This window comes from Syngnathus floridae, chromosome 3, assembly GCF_059516105.1.
Source record: "Syngnathus floridae isolate MCC-2025c chromosome 3, RoL_Sflo_1.0, whole genome shotgun sequence".
In the NCBI taxonomy this organism is placed as follows: Eukaryota; Metazoa; Chordata; class Actinopteri; order Syngnathiformes; family Syngnathidae; genus Syngnathus; species Syngnathus floridae.
Window position 1 is genome coordinate 18,384,015 of NC_142415.1, and position 23,995 is coordinate 18,408,009.

Sequence of the window (23,995 nt, forward strand, 5' to 3'; positions counted from 1 at the left end):
TCACATGACCACAGTTGCTAGAGAGAGAGAGAGAGAGCGCGAGAGAGAGCGAGAGAGAGAGAGAGAGAGAGAGAGCGCGCACTTCCGCTCAAATTTACGCACACAAGTTTCGACTAAATTTAATCAGTGTGTGCGTACATGCATGAATGTGCACACAATGAGTTGAGAAGTCAACAATTCACTTCCTCTTTCTAAATCCTCTCTGGGCAAACGGTCTTTTGCATTCAGGAAGTGCTTTTACAGCAAATTGGTCAAAGTGATACACATACAAAGATAATATTGATACCATACAAGTTGATTAATACTCAAGTTTCTCTTGTGTACGCACTGGTATGGTTTATTTAAATTAAGGCCAAGAAAGCTTGCAAGTTTCAAGGGGATTGTTTAGTGTTAGATTTTATTTTAAAAAATTCTTTCAAATCCAGAAAATTTTATTATTTTTTGTATTGTATGTTGCGAATACACAAGTTTTTTTTAAAAATAAATAATACAAATAATCAGTTGCTAATGTTTTTTGCCTCAATAATGAAACCTATTGCTCTTTCCGACACTCATCTATGGATTTCGATTATGTCTCGGTGTGCAGAAAATATTAGATGCAATATGGCTTTCCAGCCACTTGGTAGCGCTGTTGCATTAGTGGTCAATAATTGCAGCGACGTCGCTCACGCTTCAGTTTCAATACGTCATGTTGCATAATGTATGTTTTTAAGTCAATTAAGTCAACCTGTGTCAAAGAAATAAAAAGTAACACTTCTCACCATTATTTGACACTATTTTGTAATCCTGCATGTCCTGATCAACACTATGCATTTGCTCTATGGTTATCTGCACACATCATAATCTACGGTTCTAGGGTTATCATCACACGTTTTATTAACTGTTGGAATTTCAGGTTTCTGTTAGGTCAGTGGTACCTTTCTGTAGTGACATAACCTTAAAACAAACTCCTTTAGCTGCTGACTTAGCCGAAGTCTCACGAGATTTGCCAAAGTCTCGCATGATGTCCAGATTTGCTCCACCACTCCTGCGATCTGAAAAGTCATCACTCGGGCCTTTTCCTTCAAGGTCACGTCCAGATTCCCCCTGACCTTCAATGTGTTGCGGCTTGAGACTTGTTGGACATTCACGACCGTGCCTCGGCTGCGCAGGCCCTGCTTTCAAGTGCGGCCCCCCGTGCTACAGAGGCACCTTGCAGCTCGACATCCCCCCGCGTTCACTTTGTACCTTCGACAGCACGGCGCCACATCAAAGCGCCGCCGCCTCCAGCTTTGATGTTTTGCCGAAATAGAGAAAGCGAGAGAGTGAGTGCGAGAGACTCAAAGAAAGAAGGAGGCAGTCGTGATATGAGGGGCTGTCAGGGACATAATTCAGGATTACCTCTCATATACAATGCGGAAACTCTCACGTACGCACAACTGAAATTTCTTTTGCTCACATTCGTCTCAACTTCATTTCTAGAGCGCTTCTAAAACCATCACCGTATACAAAGTTCTGACAGCAGGCTAGTATATACAGGGGCCACCAGGACCAAACACTACTTCGGTCTTATTTTCCAAGAAATTCAGAGCCTTACCTCCAGACATGTAAAACGTGGCCTTAATGAGGAAAAAGTCATTTGAGGGGATTGCATAGTGAAAGGAAATACCATCTTTGTTTTAAAACAGCAGGGGCCCCGAAATTGAACCCTGTGGAACACCATCCGAAATTGGGGCAGAGCAACCAAGACTAATACAGTTGTTTACTTGTTGTTCTTGTTAACTGATTTCTCCAAAACAAATCAATAAAACTAAAAATGTGAGCTAACACGTTTTTGAGGGGAAAAAATGCATAATGTCTCCTTTAATATTAAATGTAAAAATAAATACATACCTGCTCGCCTCACCTCATCTGCAGTTGAGTACACAAACCACCATTGATTTTAACACCTTACTCACCCGACAACAGTCTTAAGTGTTTTTATTTCTTGCCCCATCTAGGCACACATAAAAGGCAAGCCCTTGCCAATTAGCATTAACCCCACCTCACCACCATCACTACCACCACACAGAGCTTTGGTTTCCCGCTCTTGAGTAAGCGGCGAATTGCCATCATTTGCATTATCCGTGGCACATCGGCTTTGAAGTCGGAAGGATTGGGGGGGAAGAAGAAGGCTCCGCTTATTATCCGGCGTGGAAAAAAAAAAGTGTTCAAAGGCCATAGATTGAGTGGAACAGATGTACATTAGCATTGCTCCTGCGCTGCTAACATTTTAGCATCTTGACTGTGTGCTTTTTTTGAAGTGAATTTTGCACCCCGCTGAGTTCAATTCACACATCAAAGCTGCAACGAGGGAGACATACTCTCATAGACATGTGCACACATTTAAGTCAACGGCATTTGACAAAACGACCTTACCAGCATGATAGTAGCTAGGATTGACCGACTAGCTAGTTAGCTAATTGACTAGCTTGCAAGCAAACTATTTAACTGACTGACCCGGCGAATTAATCAGCTAATGATGAACCAAAGGAGTCAAATCGCTTATTTACTGAAAGCCTTGTTGAATGGCCTAGTTAGAGTTCAATTTGTATTATATTGTATGTATATTATATTTTATATATATTATTATATTTTTGTATTATTGTATGTATATTATTATTATTATATTTTTGTATTCTTATTATATTTTTGTACCTCAACTTCGATGACAAAAAAAAAAAATAACAGCATGGTGTTGCTTCACTTTGGACTATTTTGAATGTACTTTACATTGAGTGAGGCTCAAGCCAGGCCTGTGAAATTGAAAAATGTCAAGATTGACATGCTCCAGAGATCCTCTCGTCACTTTAAACATGCTTACAAATGAGCATAAATCGGCCACAAAAGAGGAAGTTGTGTAACCTATCTCATTTCTTAGCAGTTTAACGGCTAACAAATGTATCATGGCTGTAGGAAAAAAAAAACTGTGAAACGGTTTGGTCTTGCTTTAAAAATCTCCATATTTTGTCATCTTTGTTGAGGTGGGGGAGACCAATCTTATGGCCCGGAGCCGGGCGCTCTGCGGTGGCCCAGGCCGGAGATAAGACGCTACATGAAAGCAGCGAGTTCTGAGCAGCTGTGCTCACACATTTGGAACCACAACAGCTTTAGACGCTGTAAATCCACAGGGGATTTTCACATTACCAACCACACTTAGAGCGGGATCTGAATTTCTTCTTGAATTCTATCCCTGTCGTGATGTCACCACAGGGGCACCATTTTTGACAATAAGCATGAGGTCATGCTCGGAGGTATCTTGGCTTCAACAACTGACAAGTCGGCCCCCAGATATGGAATTCAGGACCGTCCTTGAGCAAGACATCAAGTCCCCAACTGGACTATGGCATCCATCATATGTGATGATTCCACAAAGCAAATCTTACACACAGACACACAAAAACGAGTGAGTCAATTTCCCCCTAGGTTGACAATTAAAAGGACATTCTTTTTCCTTATTCTTTTAGATGTGAGCACATGAAAGCATTTGCCTGAAACCAAATGCAAGGGGAAGAAAGTTTGCGACAATGAGATTCATTGTCTCTTTTGAGGGGGGGGAGGGTTGCATTTGGACTCTAGAGGGCAGTAGAGGGCGTCACATGTGCATAGCAAGAACTTGAAATTGACGAGGATCCAAATAAAATCGGGACCACCGTGAATAACCCTTAATTCATAAATCTTAAAAAATATGGATTGCATATTATATTGCAAACAGAAAACAACATGGGCAGAATTATTAATAACAGGTTGATACTTTAATAAACAGGTAGGTGTCCCCTAAAACTCTAAAGCACCCCCTCGGCACAGATACGCTGTTCAATAAATAAAGTCAGCTACATGAGTTAGAGATGCTAAACAAAAGTCATGGTATAAAAAAGAGTTGAGAAAAGGTCCTTCTTTTAAATGAGAAGTCAAGCGCCCCCACTGGTCTGATGAGTATTGCATGTGTGGAATTTGAATTATCCATTCATCCATCTTCTATACTGCTTGTCCCCAGAAGTCCCAGTGCTGCCAGAATATGAATTAAGTAGACAATAAATCCACCTGTTTTTACCCATCTCAGGCGGCGGCCATTTTGTTACTTGAAAATGACATCACTATACGAAAGGGCTCAGGTAACAACCAATCCCGGCTAACCAGTTTTCTGGGTTTGGTCATGTGACGTTTGCAAGCTGAGCTCTTATGGCATATGGTGATGTTAAAAAAAAAATAAAAATAAAAAAATCACTTGACTTCCCCTTTAAAATGGGAGAAAGTGGCTGATTAGCAAGGAGGAAAGTGGACTGAAATAACAGGAGTGCCCAAAAAAACAAAATAAGACCAAAAAACTTATCCCAACTCTCAACAGATACTCAAACACAGAACCAACTCGTAAAATGTGTTGTCGGGTAACAAAGTGAGGATGCACTTTTCTAAAATAAGTTGCTGCCTGGTTTTGGGGCGTGACTGATGGCCTCACCCTAAATTCCTCAAGAGCGGCGACCAATCAGACCACGTTGTGACCATTTCTAAGCGATGATGACGTACGCGACGACAAAAAAACTGGGTGGAGGAGGTCAACGTATGGAACCCAGCTGTAAAGCCTCGCCCCCTTTTTCTGGGAACTTTCGGACGGCCTGCAGCTAAGAGGAACGTGTAGCGTAGCATTCCTGAACCGAATCATATACACTAAATATGGAAAATGTCAATTGATGTAAAAACTTAACTGCTATGAGGACAGTCGCGCACCATGTGGTCACTCCACACCCAGGGTGGGCTGCCGGATAGGGTGACCCCCCCCCCCCAGCCTGGGGAATGAAGACACCCGAGGAATGGAGACAGCTGGGAGAGCAACAACACAAACAAACTGTTGTTGGCGCAGAGCACATGGTGAAACGCTCCATGGCGTTGGGCGGACGAGGGAGGGCTGAGATATACAGAAAAGCGAGCTTGCAATAGAAAGTGGCCAACCCAGTGAAGAAAAACCCGAATTGTGAAGGGATGCAAAAAAAAAAAAAAAAAAACGAGACGTTTTGTACTCACGCAATTAAACCCGAAACAATAACAACAGGCATCTGGAAAAAAAATGAAAGCACATGTGAGATGGGCTTTCGTTCGACGTCATTGGTCACGGCGCCTAAAGCGGATCGCTCGTCTGAGCTCCAACGTGATTGATCGCGAGCTTTGTCTTTGAACGAATCACGTGCAAGTCACGTGTCGATGGCGGCTTCAAAGGATTGTTTGATTATTATTATTATCTCATCTTGAGCACGGATGCCTTTAAACGGGGTGAGCCGTCGTTAACAATTGCCTGATTCACTATCATCGTGTCTAAATTCGTCCAGCATGACTTCAGTTGTGGGAATTAAATGGCTCTGTCTGCTTTATAAATTAAATATAATAATAGGATCAAAAAGGAGGAGTTGGGGTTGTAAATCATTTGGTCATAAAAAGAAAAAAGTGATTATTTGGTACAAAAGTGTAACGAGATGGGCATGCAAGGTTGAAGCAGATAAAGACAGTCACTGTAATACAAAAAGAGGCTTTGCACAGTTGTAAAAAAGTGGAAGCAAAAAAAAAAAAAACCAAACAGTTTTAAAGCGTTGATACAAAGTTGTCACATTATCAATAAAGCTTATAAAATTCATAATATATATATATAATATATATGTACCTTATATACAGTCAGTTAGTCAATGTAAGGAACGCTACTGCAGAGTGAAAAAATACATGAAAAAAGTGAAAATTAGGATTAAATTAGAGGTAGCAGCAGAGTCGGGATTTTTTTTTTTTCTTTTTCCTCAACATCTTCCTTCCAACATTAAGGGATACTCAAATTGGCTTCTTCATTTTCCACTTTAAATACTTGCACGGCCACAGAAGTTTTTTTGTTTTTTTTTGACAGACACAGTGTCATAACACGCACACACGCTTCCTTCATAAGTGTTCATCTTTCCATCTTAGTCCAACTTCGGCCTCGTTGCTTAGTGGTCTGGAAAGGTTCTGGTGGGTTGTACCGAACCAGTAACGGCACCAGAACGGTGTAAAAAGGGGGCGCTATGGATGATGGGTCCAACTCTGATCTTCAAGTAGTCCTGAATCCTCCAAGCTGTCCATAACACTGATTTATCTTCTATCAGCTTTTCATGACAAGTAGTGGTAGTAGCGGCGGCACTCTTGTGGGTCCACCTGTGTGTCAAAAAATGTGGGGTGGCCGTTTAGAGTTTTTGCGTCCAGGAAGTCCATAAATGGGCAGACATTCAGGAGTGGCTGGTGACTCCTAAAGGGTCCCAAAGTAGGGTGGATGTGCTGACAATGGTTTCCCGGGGGGTTCCAAAGCAGGACAGGAGATCGGGTCACGTAGAAGAGAGGGTGGCAGTGGTGGAGTTCATGGTAGTGGTGGTTCGCTAATTGCAGCTCACCCACTTCCTGTGTCAGAAGAATCTCAAAGAGGCTCTCAAAGTGGTTCAGGATTGGTAGAAGTGGTGGTAGTGGTGGTGGTGTTCATGGTGGTGGTGGTGCTCGTGACGCTGGACCACCTGCGACAGCCGGCCCTCATAGAGCAGAACCCCGGGCAGGTCCCTGACCTGCTCCTTCTCCGTCCCGGCCCCCAGCAGGGTGCCGAGCGCCCGGCACGCCTGCTGCTCCTTGGAGCGCTGCTTGTGCTTGCGGTAAGGGGCGGCCGACTGGTGAGGGGGGGTCTGGCTGGGGAGGGCCGGAGGGGCCGGGAGACCCCTGTTCCGCATCACCCGCCCGCTGAGCTGAGCTGGGGGAGTGCGGCTGTGGGTCTTGGGGGAGCGGACGGCGGATTTGCCGGCTTCTTGGACTCGTGTCCGAGCGGGGTGGAGACCCTCGGGAGGGCCGGCGTCCGTGACGGCTTGCAAACGCCGATGGTGGTGAGGCGGCGGATGGTGGGAGTGGCCGTTTTCTGGCTCGTGGGATCGAGAGCGCGTCTGATTAGACGAGCGGGTCTGGGGTTCTGCCTTGGGTTGCTCTGCAGTCGCTTTGAGACAATTACAAGATTGTTATTTGAGGCGTCATGTTCTTTTTCTTTTCTCCTCCCCTTTGTCATGACAAGAACTTTTTCACACGGCGCAGAAGTTTGCTTCATATATTTCAAAACAAGATTTAGATTTTTTTTGAAACGTCAGTGACTCCAAAGCCCCTTCTAGTCAATTTTAAGATTTTGGTAACATATCGAACTTGTGATTTAAAAAAATCTTTTTTTTTTTCACGACCCACATTAACAACCAAAGGGCTCGGTTCCTACCACTGTACCGATTGAACTAGTATCTCCAGAGCACGTCCACTCACCGGCTCCAAATCGGGACGTGTAGTTCTCGATGCCGGCCAGGTCCAAGTAGTGGTTCCGTCGCTCCAGGTTCTCATCCACGCAATGGCGCTGGCAGCCCGGCTGGGTGTGGCTGTGCTGGTCGCTGTGGTGGCGCCTGCCATTTAAGCACCTCTCATTTAGAGCAAGGTAAAACACTTCGTAATTTGAGCAGAAGCAAAAAAAAAAGTAGAGCCGAGAGTAAAAAGTTCCGATTTACCTTATCAGCGCTCTACTTTTTTTGTCGGCACTCTTGGGGTCTTCGGCGCACTTGTCGTTTCTCTCCCTTGGGTGGGATGCATCTGTGTGTCGGGAAGGGCGGGGGACAGAAGGCTATTATCAATGAGAACAGCGCATACACACACACACACACACACACACACACACACACGCAACAACAACAGTCGCGCAAGAAGAAAGCAACCTTTATTTCTGGATTTTTACTTTGAAGATCTACAGAGGAGCGAGAAGAAGAAAAACAAGAAGGGGGAAAAAAAAAAAAACAACAACGCTTCATTTATTCAATGTTCAACTCCCAGCATCTTCTCAATTAAAGATGGGAAGAACAGAGTTAGAAGAGACTTGAGAAAGAGTTTAACAATAAAGACGGCAGATCTGACGCAGGCTGAAATTAGCATAAAGGCGAACGGGCGATGTCGGATTTCCCTCGAGGTGTGTTAAAAACAGGACGGCGGCGGGTAACAATACAAGGGTGTATATTTTTGTGCTACTTTTCCGCCTCATGAGTCGTCATAGAGAAAGGTGAAGTTTTTGACAGCTTTTTTTTTTTTTTTTTTTTACAATTTTAAACTCCTCTTCCTTTCTGGTGAACTACTTGATTTGTCGTACCTGCGCCGCCCTGCGTGCAAGTCCTCCATCTCTGGCTGGAGTCCGGCGCTACCGACAGCTTGACCCGCAAGGTCTTACTGCTGCTGGGAGAATGGTTGACGGAGGCGTCCACCACCTCGTAGATGGTGTGCAGGAGGCTTGTGATATCCTGAAGGTCACAAAGACGTCTCATATTAGTCTACACAACAAACTGATGAATAACAAATTTTGAAATCAGAGACGAGTAAAAATTATTCAAAAAGATGAATGGTAATAAAAACTGCGAGAAACATCAGCATTTTTTTAAAAGTGTAGACAATTTGCAATCAATTTGTCTTTGCGGGCCAAATATAATTATAGTCTGGGCCAAATTCTGCCCACAGGCCACAGTTTGACCCCCCCTGATTTTCGGTTATTCCAAATAAAATATAAGCATAATTTGTTCAAGCGTGAGTTCCTGTTCCTGTTAAATCAAGATTCCGCTGTACAATCTGCCAAACGGGGCTCCATTGTAAACTGCTGAGAATTTGTCAGATTATCCCTCCCTCTAACAACAAAAGAAAGCTCAATATGCGGGAACGGATGCACACTTCGGTTTCAGGTGCAGACACCAAGGAGGAAAAAACATCTTCTGTGGCGTGACAGCATGAAAAGGAGCTGGAGAAGAAAGCGGCTGCCGTCTCGTGAGTCGAGCGGCCGCCGGCAACGGCTCCACATACGCACTGACACGGAACTTTCCGGGTGTTCTCTTGGATCTCGACTGGCACCGAGCACGCCTTGGCTGGCAGGAAGGGAAAGACTAAAAAGAGGCTTTTTTGACGGTAGAATTTTCGTTTGAGCACGGCGGCGGCGGCTCACAATCAGACTGTTTGATTTTATTTGATTTATTCGCCATTATTTTGGTGTCGTCGTCTCGTTCCCCCTGAAATTTCGTTTTGAGGTATGCGCTCATACTTTGATGTTTAATTCGGGAAATAAGATGACTGCGGCTTGATTAATAAAAAAAAATTCCAGATGTTCATATGGGCGGGGATGTCCTGGCAGATGTGTGTCATTGACTTGTTCATTCATCGATCAAAGGCTTGCGATAATTTACCTCTCGGGTAACTTTGCCGTTGTTGTCAAAGTCGTAGAGGGTGAACGTCCACTCCTGTCGGTTGTCCTCCTCCATGGACACGGCGCACTCCAGCTCCTGAGATGGCACGGGACAGTACGTTAGAGTCTTTGTCTGGCCTAGTTTCCACTTACCGTATTTTCCGGACTATAAGTCGCAGTTTTTTTTTTGCGACTTATACTCAGGAGCGACTTATATGTGAAATTATACTGTCAAATAATGTATTGTGCATTTTTTGGCTGGTGCGACTTATACTCGGGAAAATACGGTAGTTAATAAAGATCGTGTTCAGTGTGGACAAACTTACTTCAAATTGGAGCTGCTTGCCATCGCGCTGCAGCATGGTCTTGTCATCCGAGCAGCAGCCGCCGGATGTCTTCTCCGGGGGCAGGGCCACTGCAAACACATAAAATAAAATTGACAGCCTCAAATGATGGGCGCCGCCCTGACCTGAGGATAGGTTGCCCCTTGGATTATAGCCAAATAGCTGTAATTACACAAAAGTAATATGGTCGTTACATAGTTATATAGCCGTGGGCAAAATAGCGCCAGACATCAAGGAAGACCTTCTTCGTTTCCTAGAACGTTAAATAGATTGTAAATAAAACTCGTGCATACATTTGTTTGCATTATTTGGGGGCATTCAAAGTTTTGGGGGGAATTTAGTAGCAGCGGCAAATTAACAGAAGAGAGGCGTTTTTTTTTTTTATTTGGTATTTTTACGTTTTTATTGGTATTTCATTTACAGGACCATAAAACCAGTGAAGAAAAAATTCTATAGAGCCTTTTGGGCCAGAATTTTTTATTTATTTTTAACTACACCAGGACAACACTTTTTAGTAGATTTGAGTTCCTGTCTCCCGACTGTTTTGGCTGAGCAAAATATTAGGAACAGCACTCAGTACAAGGCTGTGCAGTTGTACGCCAGTTCAAACTACGAGCACATACACTATAAATAAAAGCTGTGTCTTGTGCCAGCCTTAAAACCACAAACCTCTGCTATTCAAAAATTCTCATCTGGGGGGAAAAAAAACAAACTCGGGGTAAGAAGAATTTTTTTTTATACGTTGCTATTTCAGTCCTGATTATCCCATCAGAATTTCGCAAAACTGTAATTGCTTTTTTTTCCTCTCTCAGTACGAGCACTGAACATTTTACCAGCAAACAATTTTGTGTGCATTTTCTTCAACTCGTATTTTCTTACCCAGGTATCTTCTGTCCTTCTACTTAAGTACTTTCGAGTTGAGTTTTCCCACCTCTACAGACCACACCCCCTTCTCCCTCTCTTTTTCGCCTCTCCTCCCATCCTCACTTTGAAGTCCCCCATCCTCCAACCTTCTGGAAGAGGATCAGTCCGACCCGTGGAATAAAAACAGAATCACTAATTAATTAAGCCGAGTCAAATCGGAAACACTGTTTGTTTGCGCGCCAGCCGGGGCAGCAGACACAACACGACGGCCCACTTTCTTCCCGCGCCATCCGAAAGCGGATCAAAGCCGAAGCGTCTGATCATCCCCTCCTCGTTGGGAGGAAGCCGGAAATGAAAGGCGACATCCCGGGGAACTTTTTTTTCTGGATATCGAGAGAGGAGGGGCTCCCGCTGTTTGATCGTGTGTGAGGGGGCAAATCTGTTCGGCGGCAGGCTCAATATGGCGGCGAGATAGCTAATGAAACGCCGGGAGGAGAAACAGTAATGCAGGATCACTGACCCCCCCCCACACCCGCCCTTTTAGAAGTCTATACGCCAGGAAGCCGCCGTGGGATTGGCTCCGAGGGGCACGGCGAGGGCAATCCGAGTCTCGCAGGTTGGGAACGCTGCCATGCTCGAGCTCATCCAGCTTGGCTGCTGTATTACGCATATCTGCTGCCTCCTGTCCTTCTTCCAAGGCTAAATGCGTGGGGATCAGTAGGATGACTCTGCCTTTGTGGCCAGGAGAAGTCACATTTTCTTCATCTGGTGATCAAGGGACTTAATCCTACTCTTTTTTTTTTTGAAGGGTTTTTTCTTAGCAGCCTAATTGCTAGCCAGCGCACATGTAAGCAAAAAAGCATCTCGGGTTACTTTTCAAATGAGATTATGCATTATTATAATTATTATTAGAAGCAGACTACCTGTTAAAAGAAAGTTTTTTTCCCCCCCAGCAGAAAGAAAAAAAATTCTAGCTTTATCTGTTCTTAGGTAATCAGTAGTAGGACTGAGGATGGTTTCACCCCAAAACTCGTTTCGGACCAAAAAGCGGAGAAAACAAGCTTTTAAGAAGAAATGGCTTTGAGACGAATATTTTTTGCTTTTGAGACTTGAATTAGATTGTTTTTTTTAAAACAGACTTTTGTTCAAACAGACTGAGCTACTTTAAAATCAACAGGATCCTTGGAGAAAGGATAAGAGCGCCTGAACGCATGCAAATTTTGCCAATTTTCCCATTTCCATCACCTTTCTGCATTCCGTGTGGGTGTCGGCAGCTCTCGTGCGAGTCCCACTTTGAACAGAGAAGGAGAGGCTTCCAAATCCGAGGATCATGTCACACTAGGGGGCAATCTTTGCATTGGGGGAAGGGAGGGGGGGAGTAAAGGGGACCTCATCAGCACATTGCTGGGGTTTAGAGAGTGATGGGGGTGGAGACCTTGGAGGATGCCAGCACAATATATGGCATTAAAAAATAGAGTTGGTTGATATCTTACCTTCTAAGCGGTAGTGCTCATCACCAATCTGCTGAGCTTCATTTATGGAGTCCTGAAAGAAAGAAAAGAACATTGAGTCATGCCCGTATATCAGCGAGTCTTTCATTTCTGGCACATAAAAAACAAACAGTGCAAATCCACAGCGTGGCATTCCGACACAGAGTGGCAAGCCGACATCTAACCGCGGGCAGTCAGATGTCCATACGCAAACAAAGTTTTACATCAGCACGGGAAGGATAATTGCAGGGCCACAAAGACTGGCAGTCGGGCCCAAGCGACGGCACAGCGAGGGGGAACACTAACACAACTATTTGAGGGGTGTTTTCAAACAGCTCAGTCTTTTTCGTCAGGACAACAGTTTTATGTCAGCAGTAAATATTGAACATTTTTTTGGATACATATTTCACGGATGAAAATGTAGATCAAAGTTTTTATGAATTATGTGCGACAATTATTTTTAAAGATTTGGTCAATTAGATACACGAGATGTCAAAATTTACTAAGACATCAGACAGATATATTATTGAGCTATCTAACATAATTTGTCCCAGACATGGATTAAATTTAAAAAAAAAGCACATCTTCATCACCAACTGTTTGTTTTCCTGTTTTCTTTTAAACTTGATGAAATAATTAGTAACTGGCTTTCATTACAGTTTTTGTTTCAAAGACAAAAGGACTCCATCAAACTAATTCCTCTAATCCATAAACACTAAGATCGAGTCTCTTGGATTTTTTTTTCTTTTTTTTGTTGATGATGAATGGTGCAAAATTATTGCAGGGAAAGCCAACAGCATGAGAAACAGGAGATGCAGGAATGTGCTAATTGGTTGCTGTCTGTGATGATGGATGGAAACCATTTTATTAAGTATACTCGAGGTGACCACTGGAATTGTTCTGGACTGTGTTAAAATGAAAAATATATCACAAGCCTTTTGATCATTTTAAACTGGAACAAGCACGTCCATTTTCTCTTATGTGAAATCCCAAGTTTTGAAAACACATACAATCATGACAATGTTTGGAGGGATATTTAAACTTTCAATGATTCATGAGTTTTTCAGTCTGGGAAAGCCCCACCAAAATTAGGATTTGGTTGGCCCACGAAAAACTTTTTAAATCAGCCTTAATTATGTTCAGTTCACTTCTGTTATTGCGTATTTATCATCCCTTGGTACTTCATTATGATTTTTCTTTTTGTTTTTACAGAGTAGTTAGAAAATTTTAAAAGGCTTTGGCCACCAAAAAGTGGCCTCTGGCACCTTACTAACTTTGGCACTGCTGACATGGACTTACTGGCTTTTTTTCCCCCTTGTGTTTGAAAGGGAAAAAAAAAAAAAGGCTACGTTAAATTATACCTACTATGTACTTCTATGTGATTGTGGGAAAGTCCCACAAGGCCTCTTTGGTCTGCGAGCTTTCTGCCTCGGTGAGCCGCCACACAAGCTGACAATTTATGCGGCCGTCGACAGCTCCCCCTGATCGAGGGCCAGGGCCCCGGTCGAAGCGGGCCTCTGGAACTGCGGCGACGGCGGCTACTGGCGCTCTATCAAAACGCGGAAAAAATCTCATTAAGGCCGCGACTGGATGCTTCCGACTCGGCCCCTCAACTGGAGCACGGAAACGCCTTCAGAAGTACTTCTTGTGTGTGGGTCACAATGCCAAAATAATGAGGGGAACCACAATGATAGATTGTCACTCAGTTGAACGCAGAGCACAGCCAAGGTTGAACTGTTGTCCTATTAGCAAGATGATTCCTGGTTCCCAGAGAATGACAACCAGATCATGATTTGCCATAACGACTCGAGGATGTTGGATGCTTTTATTTGTCCCTTGATCATAAACATTGGAATGATTTTTCTAGTTTTAATATGACATCACTGAAGGACAGCTCTTCAATATTATGGAAAATTCACTTTTCAGAGCTTCAGTGTGAAATTAACGGAGTAAATATTTTCATTTTCTGAAAATGCGTCCAAGCTGTTGTATAACACCTGATATCAGTTATGCAAAATGTAAATATACAACATATTAATGATAATAAAAGAATAGTCTGAGGGAACTGAATAAAAGTATTTGAGTGAGGATAGATTCTACTGAAAATAAATGTCAATTATTCAATTTGTGAATAGTCTGACGAAAAGAACAGCTGTGTGGCGTTCCGATTCTCGACAAAGCGCTTATCCAGCTGTGAAACATCGATGCCAAAACTGCTAATTAACGTCAAGGTGTAGTGTTACTTTACAAAAAAAAAAACCTTCCAGAGGAAATACCTTTGCTTTTTCCACCGAGTGTAAGTTGAAGCGATTTCAAAAGGCCAAGAACCCGAAACTGCGCCCATCCTCCCAATTTACATCCCGAAAACAAAAACAAACCACCGTCATTAAACACCGCAGGGTCTTTTGCTTTCCCACCCCCAGAGTGCTCCTGAGATGAAGCCAAGATTGAGGGTGTTGATATGAGCCACAGCAGTCCGACTCGGCCGCCTTCAAAGGAGATCCGTTTTCCGCACATGAAATAACGATCTCAGATAAACACGTTGCAAAGCAAAGCTGATGCAAGCCGTGCGTGGAGGGAGGGAGGGAGGGAAGGAGGGAGGGAAGACTGATCGTTATGGTAAATAAATGTCTCCGTGTTGCTCCACGGTCCGAAAGATGAATCTGTTACTGACGCTTATTACGGTACGTTGAACCGGTTTCGGGAAACAGCGGGGATACTCGCGAGATGTCAAAGTTGATACAAAGCAGAGATATGCAGGAAGGCAGTGCCAAGAGGACGTTTTTTTTAAATGTACTTGATAAGGAAGTCTTCAAAGTTGAGTCATTTTTTTTGAGTATTAGCCTGGTGGAGCTAATGCTAGCCTTGTGGAGTTAACCTAACCTGTGCTAACACTGCAAGTCCATTTAGCTTTTTGTACAGTAATCCCTCGTTTATTGCGGATAATTGGTTCCAAAAACCACCCGCGATAAGTGAAATCCGTGAAGTACGGTCATCAACAAGAAGTACTGGGCAGGCTAACAAGTTAGCGGAAAGATGCTGCGTGCTAACACGCGAAAAGGACTTCTAAAAGAATGTAAACGAACATTTGGAGCAATACGACAGTGTCCTAAAGGTTAGACACATGTTTCCTCAATTTAGAAGTTTTATTTTGACTTTTAAATGTTTTTTTTTAATTTGGAAGATTGTGATGTAGTGAAGCTGCGATAAACGAAACGCGAAGTAACGAGGGATCACTGTATTTGCGCTTCCAAATTCCGTCCGCCATTTTGCCAATTCGAGACAGACACCTTCTTCTGGAACAAACTTTGAGGCCCCATGCTTGACATCCTTTCCGTCACGGCACACCCGCCTCTCTTCCTGTGCCCCCGGGGAGCAAATTATAGCCACGGAGTCACCGTCCGTTGGCATCCGGGCGGGCAGTTCTGAGGAAGCTGCGCTGTGATTAAAGCGCGGCGCACGCTGAGCGACACCGGAGGCTGGACGTGCCAGAAGGGTTACCATCGCGACGCGGGTCGGTTGGCAAGTTTTTTGACACAGAACCACACACAGAGGAGACGCTTGGGGTTCAGCACGTTTGTGTTTACATTATGTTCTTATACAGTAAAAAAAAAAACAAATTTGACCCCCACGAAACAGGTTTATACGCTAATTGCCCGTATCTTAAAATGCCAAAAAATTATTCCAACCCAGAACTCAAACAACTTTTTTTCTACATGTACTAATAGTGGAGCTTTACGAGCCTCATTTGAGTGTCTTGCAAACATGCCGATCTCAATGTGCCGTTCACTCCCCCCGTTTTTTGCGTTTCTTGTGTGAAGTTGGCCAACATTTTAACGACCCGTTTAGAAAACTTTTACACCTGCAAAGATAAGCTTTTATACTCTTTCTTTTACAAGGCAGTCATCCCCTGGGGGTTGCGAACCCCACCTGTTAGCTCAAGGTAGGCGTCGTTATTAGCGCTTGAAAAACATACAGGCGCTGCAATTAACATTTATCACACTGTTTATCAAAGCGCTACCACAGCACAGGGGAGGAGCGGGTTGATACGATACGTCAAGATCAAGAGTTGAACCGCATGATTGCCCCTGCAGCAAATTTAGATGAACCGCAACCTTCAGTTCATGCGCAAGACAGAAGCACCTCTCATTGGCATAAAAACGTCTGCATCAATAGTAAAGAGGCGGATGCGCTCAACAGAATTCCCGGCATTGATGCTTGAAGTTAAAATTTTAAAGTTTTTTTTTTTCAATGAATTGTTGACTTAATTAGTTGATTTTTATTTTTTCATTTATTATTTTATATTATTTTAGTTAACTTAATTAGCGGAATTTCTTTTAATATGGTGTTATATAATTTATATTATTTATTTTTTTATTTATAATTTTACGTTATTTTAGTTGACTGAATTAGCTGAATTATTTTTTTAAATATTTTGTTATATATTTTATACTTCTTAATATAATATATAATATAATATATTATATAATAATGTATATAATATATTATATAATATATACAATATATAATACAACATGTTATATAATAATATATATAATATATAAATATATATATATATTATATATATATATATATATATATATTATATATATTATTTGTAACATTTTTATAGAGTTTTTAAATCACAGCCCAAAATGTGTAAGTTGCCAATTGAGATTTTTTTTTAAAAGGGCATCCTTCTGGGATAGACGGGACATAAACTTTGAGAAAGGTCCCTCAGAATTGTTTTTTTCTCTCGGTGGCAACCCGTTAAGGCAGCAAACTGTGATTCCGCATGACGCGCTAAGCTAAGGGTGTGGGCTAGCGAGGCGACAGCCTGTCGCTTGGCCTCGAACTACAGGTGCTCCAAGCCTGCCAAAAGTGACAAATTATAAAATTGCTGCCCTCTGAATATTCACAGTAACATCGACTTCCAAAAGAATGACGAAAAGAAAAGCCGGCGAGGGTGAAACGACACGTCTCATTTCCACAAGCTTGTTTGGATCTTGTTTGGATTTCGTCGGGTGTCCTCAAAAGGAAATGAGTCATCTCTGGAACTGTCCTGCTGCGAGGCGCCACGCTTACACGTGTCACGCTCGCTAATGGAAAGCAGGACGGATTAGAAGAGCCCAGACGACTCTGTGGCAGCCTCGCTGATCTTTAAGTGCGGCAGAGCGCGCTTAGACGGGTCTGGAGGGCTCTCACAATTAGTTCTCCGTCTGACGCCAGACTTGAGTGGCGCGATGAGGAAGTCTTACCTTAAGGGCGCAGAGGAAGTGACAGGTACTTCAACCTTTCAGCGCACCAGACGGATGAAAGGAAACACTTGGCTGTGTCAAAGTCAAAGGATTTCCTCTTTTAACGCTCGTTTATTCCTCACGGGACAGGAGGCTCCTCTAAAATCGTTTTTTTTTTGTTCCTTGAGTGTCACGGTTTTGCATTTAGGATGAGCATAATAATTAATGAACTGTTAAGACTTTACTTGATTGTACAGATTTGGCATGAGTTACACCTGCAAAGACCTTCGCTCCTGGTATCAGATAACACCGGATCGGAATCGGGTCTCTTCGACGTGTCAATAAAAATCGGATGTCCTTGATACGTGTCAATTATGTTGCAGCATAAACACACAGTGCAAATGTGAAACTAAACTACAGTGAAATTGTAAACAGTTAAAAATGTGTCAAATTGCAGCTGCTTATCCTCATTTAAAGCAAAGGGGGGGGGGGGGAAACGAAGCTTCAAATTTGCTTCATGAACCAGTTGTATTTTTTTTCACTCCTCGAGATGGACTTGAAATTTCATAAATCCCTTGATTGAAACTAACAGTGCCATGTAGAGGAGTCAAAAAAATTAAACGATTCACAAATTGTTGCCTCAAACGCTAACCATATAAGTGGTCCTCAGGTTCCTACAGAGTTCTTGATACGGTCACAACTTGGTAACTCAAATTTGTATCCGAATGTGCCATATATCACTAACTATCATTTATCACACTCTTATTATCCTTGAAAAAGTCTTATATAACCGTCTAAAACTGAAGAAATATCAACTATTTCAATAAATGAAATTCCTCTGTGAATATATAACAGAATCAGGATGCTTCACGGCAACATCCGATCCGATACGATTCAACGTGTTAAACGCTAACTATGATTTACAACCAACTCATCTTATCTTAACTCATATTTCCCACACCTTGTAAACCTCTCAAGTGTTCATGTTCAACAAATCAGAGCCAACTTGGCCAGAGTCTTTTCTTCCCCCTACTGTGTCCAAGACAGTCGTGCCAGCCGCCACCTCTATAAACATCCCTCACATCTGACCTTTTAACGGTGCGCCTAAAATCTCTAATTACAAAGACAGGCCGAGCTAGGCGAGTAAATGCCGGCGTTCGAAATAGACACTGGAAGTACTGTACGCGAGCGCGGCCATTTGCGAGTGGCGCGTTTCTATTCATAGTCGGCCTGGAATTAATGGCTTGTCTATAATGAACTTGGAGCACGACGCATGACTGAAAGTTGCAACATGTCATTAAATCACACACACTGTTTTACGAGTTCCGAACATGAACTTTGAAAATGCGCTAGGTAGCAACCACGGGGGAAAAAAAAGGAACCATGGCAGGACCCATTCCTGTTATTTGAATATATTGGTGTATATGGTTTTTTTTCCCATTCAAGCTAGCTGGCTAACTTTGCACAACAATGTATTGTCATGTGTGCTTTATGCTGCTTTAGGGAAAATGGCTGCTGTTTAAATATTCTTGTAGTTGTCTTTGAGTCATTTCAACACTCAATTATGGGTTCTGTAGCATATTGTATAATATAGGGTGCAATTACGTGCTAACTTTAGCGCTAACTATACTGCGTATAACGTGACTATAGACACAATCACCGCAAAATGATTCTGAGCTTGGTTTTTTTTTCCAAATACAATATGTGTCAGAGAGTCACGATCCAACCGTAAAATTAACTAGGACCAGAATCACATCTGTCTTCCAGTTGCCCCTCAAATTCCGCCTGGCAACAAGTGACCAGTGCAAAAAAAATTGAGCATTCCGAAAACAAGGCGACCACGATGCATCCGCCGATTGTTTACGATATTGTTTGGGTCAACAATCGCTATGAACTCATGTGTGATCTGTTGATGTCCCATCAAGAGTTTTGCTATATCAGGATAGAACATGGCAACTTGGGGGTCCTTCTCAACGTTGAGTAGGAGGAGGTGAATTCAAAGGTCTTCAAGTGCACACACAGGGTGAGGGTCCTCCCTGGGCACCCGTGGAGCATAAACACTGGAGGAGAAGATGGTCTGTTTGTCTTTTCCCGCCTCCCAAAACACATTCCTCCAGACATGGCGGCACAGGAAGAGCAGAGGAGACCCTTTGGAAGCGCCGCCACAATGCTCCCCCGAATGTTTACCTTCGCCCGCTTCCTTGACTCCATCTACCTCGGGTAGCCTTTTGGCCTCTATTACCGGCGCTCTCTCACACGTGGAGGATAAACACTCCAGCTGAGCTTACGGAACTTGGAGTGCATGCATGGAGCCACCCGCATCCCAACTATGCTGCTTTTTTTTTTCTCTCTGCCAGCAAATTGTCTGACACAGATCTTGTCCTATTTGAGAGCCACTTTATAGCGCTCAAGTGAAATTATTCAGCATTTACATTACGGGCCAGAGACTAATCCGCAAGGGAAGGTGGAGGGGTAGGGGAGAGAATGCGATAAACAAACACGGGAGAATTATTCAGGGTTTAAACACTTAAACACCCACTCGAGTGCTGCCTTTTAAGTGGGTGATTAAAACGTGCACCACGAGAACAACACGAGATTCAGACGAGCATTCGGCGCATTCGCGGAACGCCGCTCACCTCTCGTTTGCCACCTACCCCAAACTAAGACACCAAGAAGCGGTCAAGAAGGGGTAGTGAGTGAAGATTACTTAACCGCTGCCCACATTGCCAAATGCAGATGTGGGCGAGGGGGCAAAGCACAATCCCTTAGCAGCTAATCCCCGGAGATTCCACACGCATTCCACAAAGAAGACTTTGATCTCTAGAGTGTATCCGGATATCCGACTCCACGCAGGACAAAAAAAGAACATGCATATATTAACATATCGCATCGTTTTGAATCCGATCGAACGGCCATGACGTGCGGAGTACCGCAAGTGTCAGTCGTCGGACCACTTTAGTTCAAACTGAGATTGGAACTTGCATTTTTATTCCTTCAAATCAATCATTCCAGGGAATACTCTCCAAAAGTTATTTTCCCACCACTGTGGCATTAAAGTGACCACCACATCGCCCCGGGCAACCTTTCCACTCATCCTCTCATGGGAACACTTCTTTAAAAAATCACATGGCCCCCCACTCCAGCCAGGTGCTACCCCTCAACCCCCCCCCCTGACTCCTCCCCAAAAGCCTGAAGCTTTTCTTTCCTTTAGAATGTGCCTCCAAAATTGCGCCCGCCGCCCCCTCCTTGCAGCCACTTCAAAGAGCAAACAACAGGCTCTCGTCCCATGGGATCACAGAAGGGGGAAAGCCTGCTGGGAGTCGGCCGTACGTCACACAAGAGGCCAGCCGGCGGTGGTGGAAGAAGGGTGGCGGGGCGAGGGTCACAAAAGCGCACAAAAAGAAGAGGAGCCCGCCCGGCCGGCCGCCCGCCCGCGTGTGAAAGGTACTTTCAGCATCCAGCTCTCAAAAACACAACGGCCAATCACATCCTGTCTTTTATCGCGCTCGGAGGCTGAGGGAACGGGTCGGAACTGTACCGAGCGTGGACGCTTGGCGGAAACGCAGTTTTAAAATACGGGAAAATGATAATAGCAAAGTGGAGCCTTGACTGTCAATAGGGAACAGCTCCCCCGCGAGGGCCCCCTTTCATACGGCGTCTCGTTTCATCCGGCAACACAAGGCCACCGGGTAAACGTAGCAAACAGATGGAGTCTACGAGGGCAGAAGGGAGCACCAGTTGGGAGGTGGAAAAGGGGGGGGGGGGGGTTAAAGACGTCCCCTTTTTTTGCGGTAATATGAAATTCATCAAAACGAAGCAGCACACAAAATCAGCAACAACTGAAATGTAAAATGTTCAATGACTACACCAGGACATGCTTAAGGCACAACGTGATATTTATGGGGACGCTTCCCGGGGTCCACGACAGGCTGGACACGGGGTATCACATGACCCCAATGTCATATGTCAAGACCCACCTGCCAATAGCACTCAGTCACTGGCGCACCATCATAGCTGGCGGTGAGTCCCAAAAAAAAAAAAAGATCTGCATCAACAATGATCATTTTGTTCTAGAGGGTTTGGGAACGTTTACATTTTTGGTTCTCACTATCCGACAACAAAGGGGAGTCCTTGGTTATGAGTCTTCTGGCATTCTTTATTACCGCCATAAACGGTGGAAGCCTAAATTCTTATTTCCTGGACTAACAATCCAACGTTCTTAATGACAGTGTCAACAACGCCGATAACGACGCAACGTTGAAAGACAAGCATAACGAAACACCTCAAAGGACTTTAGACTCAACGGATTAGTTTGTCTTCTCGCCGGCACATCAATAAAGGCTCCTATCGCGGGGGCTAATTTTTAAAAGCAACTATTGTGACCTTTACAAACCGTGGCGTGTCTCAGAAGGTTTGGATTCCTTCTCGTCGGCAAAAAATAAAGCCGCTCTCGCAAGCTGCATTCAGTAGATAGACAAGTGTGGGTGGTGGTTGAACCCTATTCTGGTTTTCCTTCACAACGACCACCGATTTTCCCCGTTTGAGGACGACACCGCCAACCAAAGAGGCTTAAAACGCCTCTGAAGCAATTCCAAAGGATTTCCCCCTTCACTTGACGACAACAACAACAACACTGTGTGTGTCGACGGCAATACCAAAAGACAAAAACATTGCAGAGCCTGACCAACATTCCTCGGCTTCTACCATCCTCACATCACCGGGCTGTCAGCCCATCATGCTTTCAAAAACGGCTTGATCTATTGTTGCCTTTTTGAAAAAAAGAAACATCAACTGGGCTGAAAACCAACATTTCATTCTCCCTCAGAGACCAAACAAGTGTTGAAATTCCCATTGTCATCATCAAACAACAAATAAGATCCGATCTCAGAGCTGGATCCAAAATGTTGTCGCTTGTGATTGACGCTCTCAGACATTATGGCACATTTACACAGATTGTTTATGAGCGCGGTTAGCCAAAATGCTACTTCAGCTATTCCCACGACACTTCAAGTTGAAAGGAGTGAGGTAATCAAGGGGTAAGGCAATTAAGGGACTTGATTGAATTTAGACAAGGATCTGGACAAATCATCTTGCATCATATTGCATGTCATTGTATTTAAATGTGTGACTGTAATGTAATACATTGATACAACAATTTTTGTTCAGTGATTTCTTAAAATATATTTGTTAAATTTTAATATATCACTTAATCATTATCAAATGAATCTATTTTTCATAATAATTAGTTAATTATTCAAAATAATTGTTATTGTGTATTCAATATAAAACGTGTTATATTGAATTATTATTGTGTTATGTATTTATTTATATTAAATGTATTAATAATAATTGTCTAAATATTTTCTATTGTGGTTGTAGTGCACCGCGTGATACCAAGAGTCATTTCTGATCTTTTTAAGCTCTTATTTAAAGTATAATGCAAAGCTGTTCAAAAGCAGGTATTTAACATTTTCACGAGTTTTCCCATCTGTTGTTATCGTTGTACCATATTTTTCTTCTCTTATTCGATCATTTAAATCGTCATGAATTTTAATATTCTGGATGATATAGCTCGTGGACCATATGCAGCCCTCATTTATGTCCAGTGAAGGTTAAAAAAGAAATAACTTTGCGAAAAAGAAGCGTTCATGCAGGCAGGGTGAGAAAGAGAAGCTGGGGTGGACTGGGATGGGGCGTTGAGGGGAGGACCCTCGGTAGACTCACCCGGGTGGTCAACGCGCACTTGGTCTTTAGATGACAATCCTGCTTCACCAGCCAGTCGTCCAGTCCCTTCCGAGCCAAACAGGCATTAACTACAAAGCTGTCGCCTGAAACAAAAGACGGCTTTATTGTTGTGTATTTTATATGGGGAACAGTGAAAGCGGGGGGTTAGGGTTCCGTTAGGGTGGGGGGGATCCGTGCACATGTTCACACCACTAGCAATCTCCCTTACTCCGTTCAAAAAAAGTGTCTCAAATGTTCTCTTAAATCATGCTGCTCACCTTCCGGGCTCTCCCTTGCTTTACAAATAGCGGCTTGCATTGGATGGAGACCGAGAAAAACAAGAAAGTAGACAATGAACACACTCAAATACGACTCGTCCGATAGTTTTAACAACCCCAAATAAGCCTCACCATGTTTCGAGTGCAGTTTACCCATCTCTCGGCATCGGTGCACACCATCAGACGAAGTAATATAGTCCGAAAAGAACCGTCAAAGTGGGTGGGCGAAGACAGCGGGAGATATCCGAAAAGAGTCCGCGGAGAGAGCGGAGCAGCGGTCGCACACTCAAACACGTCTGCACGCTTGGAGAGCAAACAAGCGTCTGAGCTGTCGGTGGGGTTCGCTGGGGTGATTCAAAAGATGTTAGCAGTATCGCAACAGTCAACATCCGCTTAAGCTCTTTCACAATAAAAGAAATAATACATATTCCGACTACTTCCGCTTGATAGACACCCGTTTGACTGTGGCCCTGAACAGGATAAGTGGTATAGAAAATGGATATGTAATGTAATTTAAATTCAAATTTTCTTGTACCCAAGAGGAAAAAAGGCAGTTTGAGTGGTTACTAAAAAGCATTTAGCATAAAAGGCCAGGCTCCCAGAGGACGAGAGGGCTGTCACGGAGGAGGGGGTCTGTGGTCACTGGACATCTGCTCTTTGACATGAAAAGCTCTTTTTGGAAAAATTTAGTTTTTTTTTAATTTTATTCTTTTCGGGTGGCTGCTGCAGCAGATGAAAGGCGTCGAGATGTTCTTTTGAAGTCATCACTAATACATAATGAAAGACAGACGTCAGCAGAGGTGCAATA

The 23,995-nt window shown here is 43.5% G+C and overlaps 1 protein-coding gene across 1 annotated transcript; it reads right to left on the reverse strand.

Annotated features, from left to right (window-relative positions):
- Nucleotides 1–3,751: 3,751 nt before the first annotated feature.
- nkd1 (NKD inhibitor of WNT signaling pathway 1) lies at nt 3,752–23,519 on the reverse strand. The gene is made up of 10 exons (XM_088370707.1): nt 23,320–23,519; nt 23,188–23,220; nt 22,910–23,013; nt 11,952–12,003; nt 9,577–9,665; nt 9,252–9,347; nt 8,177–8,324; nt 7,548–7,629; nt 7,312–7,445; nt 3,752–7,000 (listed from the first exon to the last, which is right to left on the reverse strand). The coding sequence occupies exons 1-10, from the start codon at nt 23,342–23,344 to the stop codon at nt 6,465–6,467; spliced, it is 1,299 nt and encodes a 432-aa protein (XP_088226833.1). The 5' UTR covers nt 23,345–23,519; the 3' UTR covers nt 3,752–6,464.
- Nucleotides 23,520–23,995: the final 476 nt, after the last annotated feature.